This window comes from Corvus moneduloides, chromosome 8, assembly GCF_009650955.1.
Source record: "Corvus moneduloides isolate bCorMon1 chromosome 8, bCorMon1.pri, whole genome shotgun sequence".
NCBI classification, from domain to species: Eukaryota; Metazoa; Chordata; class Aves; order Passeriformes; family Corvidae; genus Corvus; species Corvus moneduloides.
Window position 1 is genome coordinate 3,780,031 of NC_045483.1, and position 22,047 is coordinate 3,802,077.

The 22,047-nt window shown below is 42.1% G+C and overlaps 1 protein-coding gene across 6 annotated transcripts in view; it reads left to right on the top strand.

Annotated features, from left to right (window-relative positions):
* CHST15 (carbohydrate sulfotransferase 15) overlaps window positions 1–21,297 on the top strand; it is a 44,756-nt gene extending 23,459 nt beyond the window's left edge. For all 6 annotated transcript variants that reach the window (XM_032116433.1, XM_032116429.1, XM_032116434.1 and 3 more), the window contains 7 exons: window positions 1,987–3,052; window positions 3,784–4,123; window positions 7,808–7,954; window positions 12,385–12,541; window positions 16,338–16,494; window positions 19,386–19,533; window positions 20,664–21,297. In XM_032116433.1, coding sequence (XP_031972324.1) covers window positions 2,510–3,052; window positions 3,784–4,123; window positions 7,808–7,954; window positions 12,385–12,541; window positions 16,338–16,494; window positions 19,386–19,533; window positions 20,664–20,854 — 1,683 coding nt within the window. In that variant the 5' untranslated portion in view covers window positions 1,987–2,509 and the 3' untranslated portion in view covers window positions 20,855–21,297. The remainder of the gene's footprint in view (window positions 1–1,986; window positions 3,053–3,783; window positions 4,124–7,807; window positions 7,955–12,384; window positions 12,542–16,337; window positions 16,495–19,385; window positions 19,534–20,663) is intronic.
* The last annotated feature ends 750 nt before the right edge of the window (window positions 21,298–22,047 follow it).

Sequence of the window (22,047 nt, forward strand, 5' to 3'; positions counted from 1 at the left end):
AGATAAATCTGTTCGGTCACTGTCACTGAGAAGGTTGCAGATCCCTGTTAGAAGAGGACTGGAAGATAAATTGGATTTTTTCTGTATTCTAAATAGCCAGTGCATAGGAACTGGTGTCTGAAAATAAACAGCAAGGAGCTGGGAGCAGAGGTCTGGGAGGATACTGAGGGGGATGTCAAAGAGAAGGAGTTCGGGGTAGAAGGATTACATAAAAACAAAAGTGTAGAACATGATCAATTTAATTGAAGAGATGCTGTAGGGTGGCTTTTGGTTACCAGATCTTTTCTAGGTACTGCTTTAACCTGTAGTTTCCTCTTCATACTTCTTTTCTGAGAGGGGCTTTTTTCACCTTCCTTTTTTATCTTTTGTGATGAAGGCCCTCATCTCCATTCTCTCTTTTTTTTTTTTCCGTATTTTTTTGAGATATCTCTGTTTTCATTACTTTCTCTATTACCTCTGTGGATGCTGCCTGAATCTGCCCTGACACTGCTTCTGTCTCCAGCCCCCTTGGTTTCCTCTTTCAAAATGTTTGGTCAGGGGTTATTGCTGCCTGAAATATTTAAGTGGGAAGTGGAAACTTCTCACTTCTTGTCAGGACTTCCCTTCCTTGTCCTCCCTCTCACCACCATTGGTGGTGTTTGGACAACCATCACAGTCTTTCCAATCTTGGCTCCTTTCCATAGTTCCTCTTTTTCTTCTGGACATTTACTGGGGGGATATTTTATGCATAAGAAAGAATAAACTTTCTAGGTTTAATATGAAATATGAATCTGATTTAATCTCTCTAGTTGTTCAAACTTCTGTCAAAATCATCGCAGCTCTGTTCCTTAGAGAAGTTTTTAAGACTGGTCTCTTTGAGAAGTCTTGCACTAATTTCTTTCCCTTTGGTTTAAATATAGTTAGTAATGATTATGCTGAGATTTCTGTCTGCCTCATCTAACCTAGAGAATAAACTCATTAAGGAAATGAACTTTTTTGGGGGGAAGGACAGTATTTTGCAAATACTTTTGTTCAATATTTATCTAATTGTTCTTGAGTCCCTGAGACACAGTCTACTTGCTCTGATTGCAGAAATCCTCCAATATGTGACTCTGTTCAGTGGGAGAAACATCAGAATTCAAATAATTTTTACAAAAGCACTTTGTCTCATACAAAAATGCAGCCAGAAGGATGAGGATAAATGCAGGATCTGAAGTGACTGCCCCATTTGATCAGGATGCTTTCTTTTGTAGGAATGAAGAAGGAGTTATTATCTAGAATTATAGCAGTGTTTCTTAAGCATTAAAAATAGGTGTTGATAGAGCTGAAGGCAAAATAGTCAAATTGTGGGATTCATTATAGTAATGATTATAGTTCTCTGATTTGGTGAGTAATAAGAGGAACCGTCATTTGGTCCAGAAACCTGAGATCCTGTCATTAGCATTTCCTTGTGTCTGTTTTTTAATCCCTTCAGCTTGCTGAAAGTTTTACTTGTGGCTTTTGTTTTTTTTTTTTTTTTTTTTTGTTTGGCTTTTTATCTCCTGTGTTTGAAAGGAAACTGTTATTTTATCCCTGTCTCAAACAGGGTCCTACCCCACTTTAGGACAGTTAATTTAAGATCCCCACGAGCAGACAGAGTGTAATTATTTAAACCTGTGTCACTGGATACTGTCCAGAAATGCTCCCATATTTCAAGAGCAGATTAAGATCTGTTGGGTGGGTCAGTGAGCAGCTGAGGGGGGTTGTGTAGTGTTACCTGTGGTAGCAACCAGTCATTGGTGTGAGCAGATGGGTGATGGGAAAGCAAGGGCAGCTCGCTGTGAACCTGGAGCCAAATGTTTCCTGGGTTTAATATCCTGAATGCTGTAATGAACAGACTTGGCAACAGCAGGCATCTTTCAAACAGAATTGTGAAATGACTCGTGGTAGGTTGTGCTTTGCTGTGGCTGTGGGTGATGTGGATATGATGTCTGGGTGTATAGAAACATCTGGTTTTTGTTTCCCTAGGGTGGACAATGCATCTCTTTGGAGCCACCTGTGGGAAGATGAAGCTTCCAGCAGCAGTAGTGTGGTTTGGAACCTGCTCGTTTTAAGGAATTCTGGACATTTCTACCCATATTTGCCTATTGCAGCACAAAGCAGAGGACAATGAGTTATTTTTATTTTTTGCATATTTTCACACTACGTAACAATATTTCTTCCTTCTCATTTTGTTCAATGGGAAAAACTTGAGCCAGTTTTGTAGCTGATCCTTACTTCGCCACATTCCTCTTACTGAGCCAAATTCTTGGGAACCACATCCAGAGTACATCTATTTTTGTGTGTTGGTGGTGGTTGGGGTTTCTTTTTCTCTCTGTGACACATGTCACTTTTTATTCTGTTTTGAACCTGTCCTTTTGCATTGCTGAGTAGTCGTAGAATCACTCCAGGAATGAAATAATTTCAGACTTAGAGAAGATGACTCATATTCTTCAGAAACATTTTTATGGCTGTGCTCGGCTCATTGATCTAGGAGTTTAACCGTAGTAATATGAGGTATTGCATTAATTGCTGCATACATTTATTACCAAATGACTTGCACAGACAGTGTTTCAGATGCCGTGGACCTGATCACAATAACCAGAAGTGTCCTGTGTGCAGAGGAGAAAATAAAATCCCTTTGTACACCGACAGCAAGCAGATGAAGTGGCTCGCGGTTCTGGAAGTGAGGACTGATCACTGTGAGAGCTGGAATGGATTGTTCTGCCTGAGGAAGGGGAAGCTCTGCAGTCTGATGTTTGGGTTGATCATAATGACTCTGGTGATGGTGTCCTACATACTGACTGGAGCCAAGCATGGCCTGTTGCTGATCCCATCTCCCTTCCATTACGGAGCTTTTGCTAGCAATCCCAGCTTAATGGACAATGAAAGCCTTAGTGACATGAAAGACCATTACCAGCCTTCAAAAATGAATATTTCATATGTAAAGGATTATCCAAGCATTAAATTAATTATTGACACCATTACTTCAAAGATAGAGTTTATAACGAGGCAGCGCCCTGATTTAGAAGAGCTGAGGAAGCAAGAGCCACATGTAAGTATGAATTGAGGCGTGTCTTAAACTGCTTCTTACATCCTTGTTTCAAGGCTTTTGGATCAATCTTTTGCCTAGATATAAAAAAGTGCAACCGCTGGGATGTTCATAAAGTGATTTACACCATCTAGAGTCTCCTGATTCACAGCAGCTGAGAAGTTGCCATTGTAGATCACATCCCTCTGAGTCACGGGCAGGATGGATGGGTTCTGTAAATGGTCTTGACACCTGAAGCAAAAAATCAGGCAGCCCTCTGATAGCTGTACAACATTACTGAACTTTTACCTTGTCTCATGCGAAATTATTGTGACTTAGATTTACCTGTCACCTGAAATGATAAATAAGAAAAGAGCCTTTCTAATAACTGCTTGCCAGGGTGCCTTCCTGAAAATCATTGCAAACCTTGTATTTCAGAGTTAACAACTGGAAGGTAATTTGCTTTGAGTATTGGGTGTTTGACTTTAAAAATAATTTCCTGGGGTTGCAGGGCAGTTGGGGGATTATTAAGGCCCTTTCTGGCCTTAAAATAAAAGGATTTCTAAATACTCCTCTCCCAGTCCAATGGGTTGTACAGGATTTGGTTCTGGTGTCATCAGAAGCAAAAAATGGGGTAAACTTTGTAGGTAAAGATGTCCAGGTAAAGTTTCTGTTCTCTCACCGTGCTAAGTAAGAAAAGTATAACTGTTGATTGCTTGATGCCTTGACTGAAATTGTTGTTCTTTATGTTGCAGATGTTTTCAGTAATTCCTAACAAATTCCTTCCAAATAGCAAGAACCCTTGTTGGTATGAAGAGTACCGCGGAAACACAACCACGGATCCTTACGCAACCAACTCCTATGCACTGTACTCCAAGCGCTTTCGGATCATATTTGATTACCTCAGGAAGGTATTTTGGAACCACTTGTACCACTATAAGGACAAACACTACCGCCTGCGCTGCCTCCCACACTTCTACATCATCGGGCAGCCCAAGTGTGGCACCACGGACCTGTACGACCGCCTCAGGCTGCACCCCGACGTTCGCTTCTCGGCCATCAAGGAGCCCCACTGGTGGACAAGGAAACGCTTTGGTGAGTGAAAATGTCCTCTGCTATCCAGGCAAGTTGTGTCTCCTAAAATTTTCTACATGTCTGGGGTGAAATTAATGGATTTGCTCCGTACTGGATTACCTAGGAACCACTGAAACAGATAGTTTTGAGAAATCCTCGTGGTGGACGCTCAACCTGCTTTTGTTCAATGATGTTTTGGGTTAAACCTCTTGAGAAAACGCACATTTCGTTTGGTTCATTTGCAGTGGTTTGGAAAATCTAAGAAGAAACAAAAAGGGCCGATAAAACCCACCTTAAGAATTTGTAAAGGCAAGGAGAGAAACGAATTAGGTTGTCATGGGAGAGTTGAAGAGTAGCAGTGATAGTTTTGTATTGGAAAATTCTGTAAAGCCTTTCTCACATCAGTAAATGATGGGTCACTATTTAAAATTTCAGTCCTTATGGTTCAATAAATACCACTGTAGCAGGAGCTTCTCTAATGTCACAGCTCTGGCCATCACTGAACAGTAGAGATGCTCTGCATGAGGAATCTCTCTCACACTGAGGGCCCTGCACATATTTTGATACTTTTCCTGGATGATATCAATATTTCCATCTGTGAAGGCAGACTTGAATAGTTGGGGCTATGGCCAACTGGAGTAAAAGGCATCCACACGTCATGATTGCACCTCCAAAGGGCCTCAGGGCAGTGGGGCTGAGCACAGAATTTCATCCATCTGAAGTGTTTTTCTCCTCCTTATCTCTCTTCTCTGGATGCTGAGGAAGGCCAGTCTTATGGTTAGAGATTAGATGAGCTGCAGAAGACCCATTTTAATTTCCTAACTGCTCCTCTCTATGTGTGGATGAGTGTTGTGCCTTCTGTATTCCACCCAGACACTGGATTTTCCAGCTCTTGGGTCTGGCATTGTTAAGTGCTGGCGTGCCCTCCTTTTTTATGACTTTGGCGTCAAAGATCAAAGACTTTTCAGTGATTTTACTGTTTCCAAGAGGAAGATTTTGCTTATTTTAGTGACATCTTAATTTCTGTTTCTCATTTGCTGTTGCTTTATGGCAGGCACAGCCATTGGAACGGGACAGACCTGGCACTGGGGGGTAGATGAGGACTTTGATCACTACTTTCTTTTGGTGCCTTTCTGAGCTTCCTTGGAATGGGAAAATAGTGAATTGCTGTGGCTAAAGGCAAGGAAGGACACTTTCTGAGGCATTGGGACACCTGCAATGCTGCTTCTGTTCTTTATTTTGAGATCATACCTCAAATTCTTCATTTCTACTGCATGCGGTCCTGTCATTTCCATCTTGCTTTCCCATGCCCTGGATCCCAGAAGAACCTTTGAGCTCCTGCAGACAGGATTTTGTTCCTTGCTGCTTGGTGAGGTGCTCTTGGCCACAGAGATGGGATTTCATGATTTTGCTGTTAAATTTTCAATTTTCTTCCTTCACAAATGCCGTAAGAACATTGCTAAGATAAATATTTTAGACATTTTCTAAATCCTTTTTTGTAAGCTAAGGTTTAAAGCAATGTGATGAAAATACAGCTGTGCTTTTGAGATAATTTCGTCTGGTTTAAGAAACACTGGAGGCACCAGTGTGAACTGAGGAATGAAATCAAGTCAAAGAAGAGAAGCATTGTGGTATCCCTTGAAGACCCATGAAAAGGGACTTGTTCGTCTCAGTAGCTGACTGAAGACAAAACACGGAATGATTTGGGTTGGAAGGGACCTTAATGATCTTGTTCTACCTGCCATGGGCAGGGACACCTTCCACTATCCCAGGTTGCTCCAAGCCCTCTCCAACCCGGCCTTGGACACTTCCAGGGATGGGGCAGCCATTTCTCATATTCAAGTAGAGTGATGAAAACGAGGGACTGGCAGCAAAATCTGTGGAGGATTTTGTGTTCCATGGGAGAGTTGGCAGCAAAGGCTGAACCCAACTGATACCTTAAGCTAAAATGTTTTTCACCAAGTAGTTCTCTCCACTTATATTAACCTCAACATAAATGTTTGGAATGAATGTTGGAGGAGGTAATGCACCCAACCTCACTTCAGCAAGACTGGGCTCACTAAAGCTCTGAACCTGACCTTCTGAACAGGCAGAAGAATGCAAAAAATCAGGCTGGAGTGCATCTAACTTGAGAACAAGGGTGAATTCCTATCTCTGTGCTGGCATTCACAACCCCTCCACTTGCACAGTCTTGTGGTCAGCCGCTGGGGACCAAGTGCTGATCCTTGAAGAGAACATTCTTTGCATAATTCAGGTTTTTTTGAAGTTGTTTTGTAAAGCTGGAGAATGAGGAAAGATTGCAGAGCTCGTGGTCTCATGGGAGGGGGATCTGTAGGGATGACCTTCCGATCATCTCAGCTGTCTGCCACTGAGAATGAAAGACCAAGTTTATTCCTGGTGGCTCAGTCCTTTAATTCTGCCTTAAAAGTGCATTATCTAATGGTTACTATTTAAAATTAAAAAAAGAAAAACAGAGAATATGACAAATACACTCACAAGTGAAACTGGGACAGCCAGCGAGTGGCTATGACTCCTATGCTCCTGGCTATTAACTTGGTTAGGTTTCTAACACAAGCTGGACAAGAAAATCTCTTCGTTCAATGACATCCTCTGATTCAATGGATTTTTATGAGACTGACTAATTTCAGCTGAAGTTAAACAGCCCTCTGGGGAGGCCCCATTTCGCAAATCACTCCTTTCCCCTTCTGCTGGGATGGTTGATGCTCCACAGGACTTTGTCTCAGCTTGACTGTCTCTCTCTCCTGGCTCCTTGCCACTGTTTCTGTTCCCAGGAGTGGGGTGGTAACAAACCAAGGCTGTCTGTAGCACCACGCTTGCACTTTTTTTCCCCCTCAAAACAAGTCAAAACACGCTGTTGAACTTTCTTCTACCCTCATGAAATCCCACTTTCCTAAAGGGGAAAATCAGAGGCAATGGACAAAAGAACTCCCTTGCTGAGCTTTCCTCTCACATAATTGATAATTATTGGCCTTGTGGGAACAAGAAAGGGAGAGCTGAGAAGTCCTGTGTGGGGAGCATGCACAACAAATGGAGAAGTGAGACTAGATTTGGAAACAGGAGTGGGAAAAGGAGTATAAAAATCACAGGATGTGGCTCAAGATGCTGAGAAATGCAGGGGGAAGGTGATACTGAACTCACCCCAGAGTGGAGGGAAGGAGAGGAGAAAAATGAGATACTACTGTGGAGCGTTATTTGCATACCTGTGAAAGGAAAAAAAAAAACCATGAATGATTTCCCAGTGTGTATTGATTTGCATATTTGGCATCAGAGCCTGTGCTCAATCTCAGAACAGTAAATCTAGTGGGAGTCCAATATTACTTCAATTTACATGGGTGCAAATGGAAGTAGAATCTTATCTTCTATGTTCTTTCCAACAGCTAAATTTAGAAGAAAATAAATCCAAGCTCATTCATGCAGGGAGTACAAAACAGAGCGCTTAAAATATTTCCTATCACTGTGAATTTATGGTGTAATCATTCAGTAACTCAGATCTCAGATTTCAGCCACTTCATTATTGGCACTTTTATCTGAGGGTTGCACTTCGTCTGTCGGATCTCGTGCTGATGTTGGCTGGCTTGGGGCCAGCCACATCTACGAAATCACCTTGGTTTGCACCATGGTCAGTCTTGCCCTGTTGTTATTATAATAGCTGTTTCTGATTCTCTCTTTTTGCTGCTCTTTCAGGAATCATCCGGCTGAGGGATGGATTTCACGACCGCTACCCTGTGGAAGATTACCTGGATCTGTTCGACTTGGCAGCACATCAGATCCAGGGTGTGCTGCAGAGTGACGAGGGGAAGGAGCATGGCAGGAGGAACAACATCATCATTGGTAGGGCAAACGCAGCCCCAAAACATCCCTGTAGCTCCACATGGGCAGCACTCAGAGCTGAGGGGCCAGAGGGGGATTTTGTGACTTGTTCTCAGCACAGAGCCCCTGGCGTTGTTTTTCTCTGGTGTGCCTGGAAGCTCTTGGCTTTCTTTCCCTGGAGGGAGGTTTCCTGCTTTGTTAAGAAGCTGTGATTATCTTTAGAAAATTCCTGAGCAAGTGCTGTATATCTGATGAACATCAGCATTTAATTAATGTGGGGTTCTGCTTCCAAGAATGAGAATGACCTTGGCAACTCCTTCAAACCCAGTTTCCCTTTTGTTTTCATAGAATCATTTAGGTTGGAAAAACCCTCTAAGATCATCAAGTCTATCCATTGCCCCACAGCACTTCCAAGGTCACCCCTAACCCGTGTCCCCAGGTGCCACATCCACTTTAAGTACAATTATGAGGGGATTGCCTGTAGTGCTGGGATTGTGGCTTCAGTTCCAAATGCTGGAGCAGTGTGTCTGGGATAACACAAAACTGTGGTGTAATGACACACACTAGGTACTGGAAAAATCCTGGAGCTGATGTGAGACACGATAAGGAAAGCTCTCAGTGGCTCTCCTCAACCTCCAACAGAAGATATTGATATAATGAATTGGTATTAAAATTAAATTACCTAATTACCACTAAAAATGGTCTAGAAGTGCTGTTTTATTGTACTTTATGGAAGTCCATGGTTAGCACTGGGCTCTAGGGAGGGATCCCTGGATTGCTTTCCATGACACACAGTGGTCAATCCGCTGGGCTCATCCACTCCAGTCCATGGTGTACAGGTTTATAGTGCCCATGAGGAACATCACAAACTTCTAAATTCTGCTTTTGCTGTCTGCTAAAACCAGAAAACTGAGGGGATGGGAGTTTTACAAGCATTACTCTGTCACCTCAGAACTTCCCAGGGAAAACAGACACATTCCATGCAAAAAGTAGTTGTGCAAGTGACAGTTCCCTGTCAAAAAGAGACTTTTCAAGGACGCTTGAAGCCACAATTCTACAGAAAATAGAGACAAGATTTTTGCTTCCTGCCCTCAGAATTACTGGGGGTTTGGTTTAAAAATTTTAACCTATTGTTGGCTGGATGAGATGGTGATGATGCCTTAGCTTGGTTAAACCAGAGCCTTGGCTGAGTCACATTTGTTCAGAACTTCCCCAGCCCCTGTTTAAATCCATCATTCACTTTATTAAACATCTGCAACACTGAGCAGCATCTGCAAGATGGGATTCTTAAGAAATGTTGCTGTCAAGGACATCTGCAGATTTGCGTGCTACTTACAATAATATCTCCTGTCCTTTCATGGGTGAAGTGCTTATGCTAATTAAATTCACTAATCTAATTGGCAACGTACATCTTTGATTACTTACCTCCTGTTGCAGCTTTTTGTAGAGTTCACTTTGTGTTTCTTTTTCCGGTGGTCTCATTTCTTGTTTCATTAAGGTTCTGCTGGGTTTTCTTATTAAGTTTACAGGAAAAGTCTTGAATGATTATACTCATTAAGGCAGTCTTTTATGACCTTGGTAAAAAACAAAACAAAGCCATCTAGCCTAAAACGAATCTGTATGAATATCAGGTTTGCTCATAATCTTCCTTTTCTTATTTCAGATCACTGCAAAGAAAAATCAAATTAAAAGTGTAAATATTTCAGTAGTTCATCATGTTATATTATTTTGAAAAGTTAAGCTTCTTTGGATATTAAACCTAGTGGGTAATAACTGCATTTTCCAAAAAAAATCCAACCCCAACATCTGCTTAGAGATGAGCCAGAGAGGACAGGGCTGATCTAGCCTGAGGCATTCTGAGCAGGAGTTGTTTATGTGGGATCATTAATATGATAAATTCAGAGGAATGGCTTGTGAAAACACAATATGATGTTAATCCATTAATGACTGAATAAGGAGGTTATATGTCCATTCTTTAGGCAATTTAATAATTCATATGTTCTTTAAGTCCATACCAAAAAACCCCCAATTCAGTTGCACTGGAGTAATTAAACATAATTAATTGTCGCTGATTGATTTATCTCATGTTTAGTATGGTTTTTTCTCTTTGCAGGTATTAAAACCAAACTGTCAAACTGTCAGGAATATTTTTGTTTGGCTGCTTCAGGAAATTAAAATTATGAAAAACAGCAGGGACCAGAATGATTATTATTTTTTCACATATATATATGTTTTTTTCCCCTCATTAAATTTGTGACAGTCACCTTGTGGGAAGATTTACCCTCTTGAGCCCAGGTTATGCTGGGCTGACTGCACTGGAGCAGCACCTTGAGCCCTGTTAATGCTCTAGCATGATTTGGTTCTGTGCCTGTGATCTTGGGTAGGACTTGACAGTCTTGGAGGTCTTTCCCAACCTTTCTGATTCTGGGATTTTCCCTGGTTTGGGTCCTGCCTGCAGATTTTGGGTGGTGGCAGCTGATCCAGCTGTCACAATTTCTGTGGAATGTGGGCTCTGATGTTCAGAGAATCCACCCACTTACATGCAAATGCACTGATTTTTTTTGTAGCTCACGTTGCAGAAGTGTAGGGAGGTGTTCACAGGTTTGACCACGTTAATTGGGATAAATCCAACAGAACATTAAATGTGATCAGGGAACAGAGCAGAGAACTGTGAAGGGTGATCATGCCTAGTCCAGAGAGGAGTAGGTGGCTCGATGAGGACGTAGACTTTAATTACCTTGGCATGATTTAGGCAAACATTTCTGAGGGAGCTGTCTCAGCCCAGCTGTGCCTGCCACAGAGATGGAGCAGTGACTTCCCAAGGTTGCTCCCATCCCTGGAGTGCCCTCTCCTGTAAAGCCCTGTCTGCAAGGGCTTGTACCCCTTGGCATTTCCTCACATCCCGGTAGCTCAGGAGAGGTTTCTGTGGCAGGGCTGCCTCAGCTCCTGGCCTCTGTTTAATCCTTTGTGTTTCTGCCTCACCCAGCGTGGGAGCTGGGCTAATTGAGTTTTAATTGACAACTCAAAGCCTGCTGGTGATTAGGCAGTGCTTTGGCTAATTAATTTAGAATGGAAGAGCGGAGCTGCTGTGGACACCCAGCTATAGCCAATGGACCTGATCTCCTCCTGAAAAGAGGCAAAACGAACCTGACAGAAGATTAATGTGTTTTCTAACAACTCCCAGACTTTGTTAATGAATCACATTATGTTCAGCTGAAGTTTGGAGCCAGTACCTTTCTCATGTTGTGCTTTGTCCGTCTTTTAAATCTTTATTGGACTTTCCCAGAAGAGGAAAGAAGAAAAAATAGGGACATAATGTACAAGTCTATAAGCCTACAACATTATTATTTTTTTAATCTCCTTCCCTTTGATTTGAAAAACCTCATTAGCAAGAATTAGCTTTCATAGACTGTCAGAGAGTGTAAGTCCCCAAAAAGCTTCCATATATGTTTTATTAAACAGTACCGTGCCACATAAATGCCAGTATTACTTAAAAAGACAGAGGTTACAAAATTCAAAACATCTTACAGATAATTTATTTAGCAGCTGAACCATCATATACTCACTCTGGCAGAGATTTTTACTGATTATATTTCTCCCTGTAGCATTGCATTCAGAGTGAGCTTCTTCAGTCATGAAAGACACCAGAATCTGGTATTTTACCAAAGTGTGCTATTTATTCTGTAAACCTTTTATCTATTAGTAAATACTTGACTTCTTCTACATGAATAATCGCATAAAAATATTTCAATCCTCAATGACACAACTCAGCTGCTTTAAAAATATTTCTTATGTGCTCACTGCTTCTCCTGATTCTGTTTTCCACACTGTTGATCAGCAGGGGTGGTAGTTTCCACACTTTTCTGTGGGAAATGGTACAATTTGCTAACAAGCTGCTCCTCTGAGATTGGGAACATTAAGGCCAACCCGTGGGTGCTACGAAGAGCACTGCAAGGCTTCAGCAGGGACAAACTCCTGCCTCCTCAGGGCCAGGTTGGATGGGGCTTGGAGCCACCTGGCCTAGTGGAAAGTGTCCCTGCCCATGGCAAGGGTGGCAACAGGATGATCATTAATGTTCCTTCCAGCCCAGATCATTCTGTGATTCCTTGATTTTTCACTACAGAATGTGATAAAACCCTGAGCAGTCCATTCCAGCTCAAATCTATTTGCATGTGTTAACCACCAGCAGGAAGTAGTGTGCTTATGGACAGTAATATTTCAGGTGGAATTGCACAAAACCTGCCTTAACCATCCCTGCCTTCCCAACAGCACAGAGCACTGGGATTGCTGCAGCTCTGGGAACTTTAGCCAGATCAGTTTGCAAGAGCTAAGGTGTATTGAAATTCTTGGAGTCAATTTTGATCTGTCCATAGCAATTTAAAATTCAGCCAATTTCCATTCCAACATGAAGAGTTGAATGAGTTACCAGCAGAGATGCCTCTCATTTCCAGGGGAGGCCAGTGCCTCGACAATGTGGGACAACAACGCTTGGATTTTCTTCTATGACAACAGTACTGAAGGAGAACCTCCCTTCCTAATCCAGGATTTTATCCATGCCTTCCAGCCAAATGCCAAACTTATCATCATGCTGAGGGACCCTGTAGAAAGGTGAGCCAGAAAATTTTCTTGTTATAAATAATATTATTAGTTCTCACTCTGTTGGATGCAAGTAAATATTCACGTGGTGTTGGAGAGCTACTTGGTTGTGGTAAGAGGGGTTTTATTCTGTGTATTTTGGCACAGGTAACTGTGATAATGTTTTAAAGAGAAGCATGTGAGGGTGAATGCCATGAGTGCCATGCCTGAACACCTGAGCTACTCTAAAAAAAAGAATTTATAGGTTTCCAAATGCAATCAAATGCAATCACATGAGCTAATATGCCTTGGTTTTCAGCAGGGCTCGCTAGATTAGGAGGGCACTGCAGAAGTGGTCAGACCTCAGCAGAAGTGGTCCTGGGAAATGCTTCATTTCATTTAGGTAGAAAATGTATGTTTTCATGGGGTTTGCAGTTCCAACTAATTAAATAATAATGATTAATAATGATTAAATAGCTCCAGAGTCAGCAAAGGATAAAAACGTCTTTAAATCTGGAAAGTGCTTGGTGAGGCCCTCGTGTAAAGTTTCACTGGGCATTTGTAGCTTGCACAGCCAACAGCTACAGGAGTTCATCCTTGGTGCTCCTGACTTTGTTTGTAGGGAAAGGGCTTGGCTTTTGCCAAGGTATGGGCTGTTTTGAATGGCTGTGGAGAGACAGGAATGTGCAGCTTTCCACTTGCATTGCACTTCTCTCCAGTCTTCCTCCAGATTTCTGGGACATTTCTTTCCACTATGTCCTCTGAGGAAGGATAAAAATGATGAGGGTAATGGGGAGGGTGGATGGGGTGGAGGTAGAGTCCACAAGGATCAGACTGAGGGGATGTGAATTCCTTCTCACTATAGCTCCATAGGGATATTCAGGATACCTCTGGCAAGGTCAGTGCCCAAGGGCAGAGCCCCAGAAAAACTCAGGGAAGGAAGGGGATGCAGATGATGGTGGGGGTGCAGATGATGGTGGGCACCAGGCTCTGGTGGCTCTGGGAGAAGAGCAGACCTGTGGTGCTTGTGCAGGCAGCCTGTACCCACTGCCCAGCAGCTTCCAGAGCTGGGATGGTGCACCCCTAGGAGCTCCCCTGCTAGCAGGACGTGGCTGTGGTGTGAGCAGGGCTGGGAGATGCTTCCCAGCTCCTGTGTCAGGAAATGCAGCTCTCAACTTCAGTGGCATCTTCTGACCCCAGGAGTTAACAGATGGTAATTTTATGTGAGAGAGCGCCTGAAGTGGCTTCCTCATGTAAATTAATGACAAACTCCCTGATTGCCTTAACCACCCTCTGTAATGGGGATGTACTCTCTGCCAGCCTTATCAGGGGTGACAGAAAAAGTCAGCTTCATCTCCCTTACTGTGTTTGTGACAAATTGGTTCCTTTTTGTTTACAGTTCCTTACATTCCTGATGGCTCATCTGAGCTGCAGGGCCAAAAGCAGAAGGGACAGGTCAGGCATCCACTGGTGATGCCAGGCAGTGGGACAGGTTCCTTGGAGTAGCCAGGAGGGCATGGAGCTGGGACAGGCTCTGATCTAACTTGCACAGGGTCTGGGCTATCCCCAGCAGGGAATATTTGAATGACATAATTTTTGTGATGGCTGTCAACCGGTGCCATTAGTTCATCAGAATGGACAGAGGTTGAAGAGAAGGACTTCAAGCAGTCAGAACAGCTGAAATCCTAATCAGCAAAGGCAGATGTCCCCAGAATTAAAAACACATGGGGGGGGGGGAAAAAAAAGAAAAATGGAAAGAAAATCTCAACTGCCCTGCAGAGGGAGAACTTGTCTTCAAGAATGTCGTTTTTCATAAGATGCCAACAAGCCTTAAAAATGATGCATTTATTTTGATGGATGGTTAGAAACACTAAGCAGTCATATTAAACCTTTTTAATGACACTTCAACCTGGCCCATGCTGTACCTGATGCCTGCTGGCTGATTTTCCCCAGGAAGAAACCTTTCACCAGTCAGTCCCACCATCCCTGGGACAAGCTGAGTGCTGATATCCACATTTCCTGCAAGCAGGAGATGCTATTGTGTGTCTAATTTAGGTGAACTCAGCAGGCTTGGTCCTTCAGCTGTTCCCTTTCTTCTTTTTTATTAAATGACTGGAGTCTTCATTTGTTTCACACGGGAATTAAAATCCTGTTCTTGCAAAACACTGACATAAATAATGAGTGCAGAGGGGCTATTCCTGTGCTTAAGTGCTTTGCTGGATTTAGGCCTAAACTTTCCAAATGAGGTATTTTTAAGTACCCACAGAAATCTAGGGAAGTTAAAGGATAAATAAAGTAAGTGCAATACAAAAGTACAGAGCAATAAGCAAGACCTAAATAGATTGGTGTTTTTCGGTCATTTCTTAGACACCTGTGGGTTTTTGGAAGAGGCTGAAAAATATGTAGGATTTCTGGAATTTTGTCAAGAAATGGGTACTGTGGAGGCATCAAATCTGTGCTGCAAACACACTTGGGGAAGTGACTCCTCGAGTGATACAAAATCCTGTGGTATTGTTGTGATTCTGGTCATTCTAAGCCTAATTACAAATGGAAGTTAAAATATCATGTTCAGCAGATCCAATATTTATTCCATGTCAGAGTATTTCCTTTGTCTCTTTAAAACATGTTCATCTTGCAAAAGCCCAGTCAAGGTTTCAGGGGTTAATGCTAAAATTCATATTTTCCTTGCCTGTAGGTTTTGGGTTTTTTCACCACATCACCCCCAAAGAGATTTGAATTTACATAGAATTTTAAAAGTAATTTTAAGCAATTGAAAAACTTGTGCTAAAAGTGTGCAATGAGAGGATACTCCTCTGTAACTTAGAGAAACTTCTCCTTCATCTTGAAAAAAAAAAAATAGAAAATCAACAGGTGGAATGCTGTAAATGGGAAGTTTCTGATGGAAAATCAATGTAAGATTGGAGGTGAAGCTTCCTGTAAAAGGAGTGTGAAATCCAGACTCTTTCTTACTCATGATGGTAGCCAGCTTGGTAATCGTATAAAAATTACACTTTCTACCCCACCTAAAGTTACAGTTTCTACAATCAGCTTTAAGCTTTAGAGGCAAGGACTGTTCCTGTCCATGGAACAACAAGTGCAGAGGGGCACCAACATCACCTGCGACCGGTTCTGTTGCTCACAGAGAACATGAATTTAAAGCCTAAAAATTTGCCTTCAGGAGAAAACATTGGCACCCACAATTTCTAGGGTCAGGTCTCCAGGGATGCTGACCTTGAAAGTGGGAATGCTGTTCAAAATTCCCTGGAGAGGGTTTTGCTGGGAGCTAAAACTCATTAAAATGAATGGAAAAAGTGTCTCTGGGCGGCAGGCTGTGGGTGGGACGCTGTTACACACACATCCCCTTTCCCTGGAGTCCAGTATGGAATTCCAGATTGGAATTTCCAGGTAAATAAATGCTCTTCTATTAAAATGCCCTAGGGTATATCACCATGCCCCTCAGCTGTAGGGAGGAGGAGAAGATCCAGCAAGCAGGAATTGTGCAGCAAGATTGATCTATTTAATTATTTTACAAACTCTCTTATGGACTTTTTCCTTCATAGCCTAATTGGACAAAGGATCAGCCACCCCTTGGGGTGATTGGCTAAAATCCTAAAACATCCACTGTCAAAATATTTTTCTACTGTGCTATAAACAAGACTTTTCAAGGCTGCAGGTGTTTGGTTGTTTACATCACTCTGCTACCTCTTCTGTGAGAGAGAAAAGTCTCTCACGGGCTTAGAAAAATAACAAGAAAATCCTCGCTAGCAGCATTTTTGTATCCACACTCTTCCACCCCCTCAGCCCCTCACTGCCACGTTTTCCCCCGCAGGTTGTACTCTGATTATCTGTACTTCGCCAGCGCCAACAAATCCGCGGAGGATTTCCATGAAAAAGTGGCCGAGTCGCTGCAGCTGTTTGAGGGCTGTGTGCTGGATTACTCCCTGCGAGCCTGTGTCTACAACAACACCCTCAACAACGCCATGCCCGTAGGTATTTCCAGGCACATTTGGTTCCTTGCTGCTCTCACCTGGGGGAAAGGTTGTGAAGACACCAAAATCCTGTGCAAGGAAGCAGCGAGAAATCGAAACGTTGTCCCTTTTCGTTTGTAAAGGGGAGGACATAAATATAAGTGTAAACATGTAAAAGATGGTGTAGGGGCCCACCTGTCTCCTCAGCCTGTTCCCTGATGAATGCCAACAGGAATAACACAGCCTTCCTATTGTACAAGTGCATGGAGAGTGCATTTAGTGAAGATTGCAATTTAATGTGCATGCTTTTTGCAGATGTCTCCAAAAAGTAGCTCTGGCAAAGATCTTTGCAGTACCAAATTGCCTCAAAATCAGAATAAATTATGTGTTCTTTTGTAAGAAAAGGCTACCAATAGCTAGATAAAACCTTTTTCCCCTTTTTTTCCCTTTTTTAAATATTTATATTTTTATTTTTATTTTTATTTTTATTTTTATTTTTATTTTTATTTTTATTTTTATTTTTATTTGTGTGTGCCAGAAAATGGTACAAGAAAACACAGAAACTGCTGGCAGGGGAGTGGATAACTATTACAGGCTTAGGATTCCAAAATTCACAATTTTAGCATATAACTGACTTCAGATTTTGCTTGAGGGCAGAGAATAATATGAATAATATGGAAGAGATTGACTTGAAATATCACATCTGGCCAGTTTGCCAGTCAATCCTCTTTTATTTGCTCAGGCTGTAAAGGATTCAGAGGGAATAGTTCCTTCCTTTGCCTCTGGGGTAAAGTTATTGCCTCATCCAGTGGATAAAATAACAGTACAAGAGTGTATTCCACGGGCTGGAGCCCTGCAGCAGCAGAGCAAACAGGATACTGCTCTCACTCACCAGGTAGACTGGAGCTGCTGATCCCTGATTGCAGCTGCCAGGACTCCCTCAGACACCAATTGCTGCTGGGCAGCATCACTGAATTTTCCAGCCATCTGCTTGCACAAAAGTATTCCTTCCAGTGTGGCAGAGAAAGGCAGAGAGAGAACCAGAAGGAAAGATTTTCCTCTTACGTTCATCCTCGGTGCAGAACCCATCTCCGTTTGTTGTCTTCGGCAGCCCTCTGAAGAAGATGCTTTTGGAAACGAGCAGAGGAGGCCTCTTTCCATAGAGCCACAAGCAGGTGTTTGAATAAAACCCACATGCCAACTGTGCTCCTCAATGGCCCTTTTTAGCTTCTTCTTCAGCCAAGTTGCTAAATCTGTTGTGTTCGTGGTTTGCTGTGTGTTGAAAAAGTGAGGATTGCTGTCCCTGGTGAGCTCATTAGGTTGCTAATTCTGTGACTCTGCCAGGAAAAAAATGGGTTTGCTATTTGTTAATGTATTTCTCAAACCAGAGAGGTGCCCTGGGCATCGTGGCTGCTGCTGGATGCTGATGGTGAAGAAAGGGGTGTTTGGCACTTGGAATCAGTGGAAAGAACATTACCCAGAGAAAGGCACAGTGACCAGGGTGCTCCCAGTTGTGGCCTTCCAGCACCTGAAGGAGTGGACAAGGGAGATGGAGAGACTGTTCACAAGAGCCTGGAGTAAGAAAATAAACATTAAACCACAAGTTTGCCCCAGTGCTGAGTGGAAGGAGGCATTGACTGAGGGCTGGGGTGTTGCCCTGCCAGAATTATCCCATCTTAGCCTGATGTCTTAATCAAATAAGAGGTTCCAAATTCTGGTGCAGCACATCCATAAAGAAGCCTGCTAAATATGGAGACTCAAGTTGTAATCAGCCAAAGACACACATCGGAATCACACAGGATAGTAATAATTCAGCAATAATTCAAAATATAGCTTTTTTAGAGGAATTTAGGTAGCCCTGTAGGTCATGGGGCAGTGTCAGAAGTGAAAGAGGCTGTTGTCTGACTTCATTGGCTCTGTGGCAAAGTGAGCTGAAGATGTTAAGTCTCTTTTATGAAAGATGCTTAAGACTTGGGATTCATGTTCCTCTCTTCTGAGCCTGAAGGGATTTAGAAAAATATTTATAAGCATAGTTGGAGGCTGGACTTTTTAAGAACACCAGGCTACACTTTTTATGTTTCAACGTGTTATGTAAAATTGAGGAGGGAAAAAAAACAGCGATTAGGGCAGGAGAGACTGAAAATCTGCCTTTCCCCCTCTCTGGTCTGACAGAGTCTGGCTCTGTCATTGTGTACTCAGACAAGGCACCATCAACGCTGCTGCAGCTGAGATCTCAGCCTAATTATTGCAATCAAAGGATGCAGCAAAATGCACCTAAATCTCATACCTGATATCAAGTCTGAATATTTGTCCTGCTCGTGGCAGCATGACCTGGTGCAGCTGATAGTCATGGAATCATTTAGGTTGGAAAAGACCCTTAAGGTCGTTGAGTCCAAGTTTTAATGCAGCGCTGCCAAGCCCAGCCCTAAACCACATCCCCAAGGTGAAATCAAACTGAAATAAGCAGCCCTAGGGACTGGGAATATGAAAAGACTGAGCATCTTCCCTTGAATGGCTGTTCATCTGGGAGCCAAGAGCCCTCAGCGTCTCCGTGAAGGTTGGATCATCCCAAGCACGGAGGAGCTTGGATGTGAGGTGTCTGAGCATCCCTCTACAGATAACTGTGTCTGTGCAATGCTTTTACACACACCTGGGGCTGGTGCAGCGAGTGCACAGCCCAGCCCTTGGTAAAATGACATCTCTCCCCTGTAGAAAAGCCATTTGCAAAGATTTCCTTCGGCTGCTCTGAAAACAAGAGGAAGATACAAAATGTTCACATATTTTCTTTTTGCCATTCTTCAAAAGCACATTTTGGGGATATTTTGCCCAGATGATAGAGGTGAGTGCTGTTTTTCTTACAGCTAGAAGTGTTTTAAGGTGAATTAACTTGGGGGTTTTTGTGCTTACAGGTGAGGTTACAAGTTGGGCTCTACGTTGTGTATCTCCTGGACTGGCTGACAGTTTTTAACAAAGATCAGATACTTGTTCTTCGCCTGGAGGACCATGCGTCAAACATGAGGTACACCATGCACATGGTGTTCCAGTTCCTGGATCTGGGTAGGTGCTTGCTGCCTGGTTTAAGCATGCAAAATCATTATATCCTTCTTCTTTTAGGTTGTTTTTACCTTTTTAAGAGACAAAAAGAGAAGCAAAGGAATCTGGCTTGAAGGATGCATTAATCTCGTTGCCTGGAGTCAAGCAAAATTAAATTCTCAAATGCCTGGTGTTAGAAGATCTTAGATTATATAAAGAAAAAAATTCCAGACCGCTCAGAATGCAGGGATTTATCTTCTCATACAGAAGCCAGTCCTGCTTCTGAAGGCACTCAGGGCCTGCTTGCCACAGGCTTCCAGGGATGCAAAGGAACCCCACACAATTTTAGCCCAGAACCTAAATCTGAGCATGATGAAAGGTTGTGCTTGTAGCCAAGGAGAAGGGGGAAATTGTGTTTTTGCTGTGTTGATTGAGACATCTGTTGCTAATCCTTGGAGAAATGCCGGCAGACAAAACGTTGCCCAATGTTGATTTGACAGCAGCAAGAGAATGAAAATGTGGCTGAAAAATTGTCTGTCTGGTCCAAAGATTGGTCTAGATGATGAGAAAGCTTGGATGTAGCAGACTGAACAGATGAAAAGCTTGGCATCTGCTTCCTGAATATGGTTTGTGCTGGAAAACTGTAGGTTTTTATCTTGCTGATGCACATTTATTCCCAAAGTGGGGGCATCACTACACCTGTGTCCACTTTGATCCCACTGCCAGCCTCCAAAATAAACAAAACAAGGGCTTACCTGAGTGCTGAGTGAAGCTTGTAGAGTTTCTGTCAGGTATTTGTCAACTCACACTGTGAAATGGAATAGCAGCATAAAATACCTGCAACTCCAAAATGGATGGGAAGTTTTCTTCAATAATTTTTTTTCTGAAAAGAGGTCTTTTCCTCTAAGAGTGATTTATGCTGCTTTTTATAGAGCTGATTAATTAAGGGGAGAGGAAAATGTATTATTTCCAAATTTACCAGCAGTGATTTATTTTACTAATCTGAGCCTGCCTTCAATATTCTGAAACAACGTGGCTGCTAACAAAAATCACATTTTTCTCCCCATGGCAAACCTTCTAATTTAGTCATTAATTTTCTTTAGGATGGGCATTTTTTTTTTAATATTTGAAGATAACATTCTCTTTTCCCACAGGACCTCTGAGTGAGAAACAAGAAGCTCTGATTACCAAAAGTCCTGCATCAAACACCCGAAGACCTGAAGACAGAAGCCTGGGCCCGATGCTGCCAACCACCAAGGCAATTTTAAGAGATTTCTATAGGCCTTTTAATACAAAACTGGCACAAGTTCTTTTTGATGATGCTTTTTTATGGAAGAGGACATAACGTGTACATTTCGTGCCACAACTACAGTGCTTAAAGGAGTTTTTATTTTTTTAAATTCTATTTTTGTGTGTGGATATTGACATTTTTTTTCCCCCCATTCCAAAGAGCAGCCGATGGATGAGCTGAGAGCCTCACCTTCAGTCAGCACATGTCTCAACAGCTCTACCACGTTTTCCTTGGGAGAATGGAAAGCATCTTGCTTTAATCAGTTTATTGCAACTTCTTTCACCCCTGCAAGGGAGTGGACAAGAATTAGGACAAAGATGATGTCTTACACTCTTCCACAGGGGTGTCGAAGTTTAACCTTCTCTGAGATGCTGCAACACAGAGTTAGCATCAGTTTCCTACAATTACACTTATAATCTCATTTTCAGTATATGTTATTCACTCATTTTCTTTTCAAACAATGTCATTTAGTCATTAAAATTTTTAATTGAATTCAACCTAAAATTCTGTTTCTTTTTGTCAGCCTATTTACAAATGGTCTCCACTAACACTAAGTGTGTTTCCTTAAATCTGAAAGAAAGATAAAGTGCATTCACACAAATTTCCAAATCTAATTTATATCTTCAAGATAAATGGACTTTCCTAGCCACAGTTCTTGTAAAAGAAAATTTTATAATCCAGGTAAGAATGGATAGCTGAGATCCAAACAGGCTGATTTGGTGTTTAGCATAACAAATTCATTTTGTTCATGTAAGTATGAATATCTATCATTTATTCATGTCACTCACACATTTTCCCAGTGAGAATGGGCTTTATTAAAAGTCCATTCCTGGCCATGGAGAGCTTTTATGGATATTTCTGCTAAATTCTACAGGATTTCTCTTCTCCATTGTGAAGGAATATGCATTTTAAAAGCCATATGAAATTTTGTTATTAAAATCATAAATGGGCAGGAAGCTCAGTACCTTACAGAACAGATGTGTTACCTAAGGAATTAGGTGTATGATATGTGTTTTGCTCTTCAGGAAAAACATCTACATCTGGTTAAAGAGGTCGAGATAGGCAGACTTGAGTAAAAAAAAAAAATAAAAATTGAAAGCTATGGAGAAACTTTGAGATACCTGAAAGTTTTTGTTTGACTAAAATGGTCGGATTTCTATATAGATGTGCAGCAGTTCAATCTTTGATTTCAAACACACCTGGTTAGGTCACCGTCAGCTATAATTTGGAGCTTTTCTGCAGGTGGA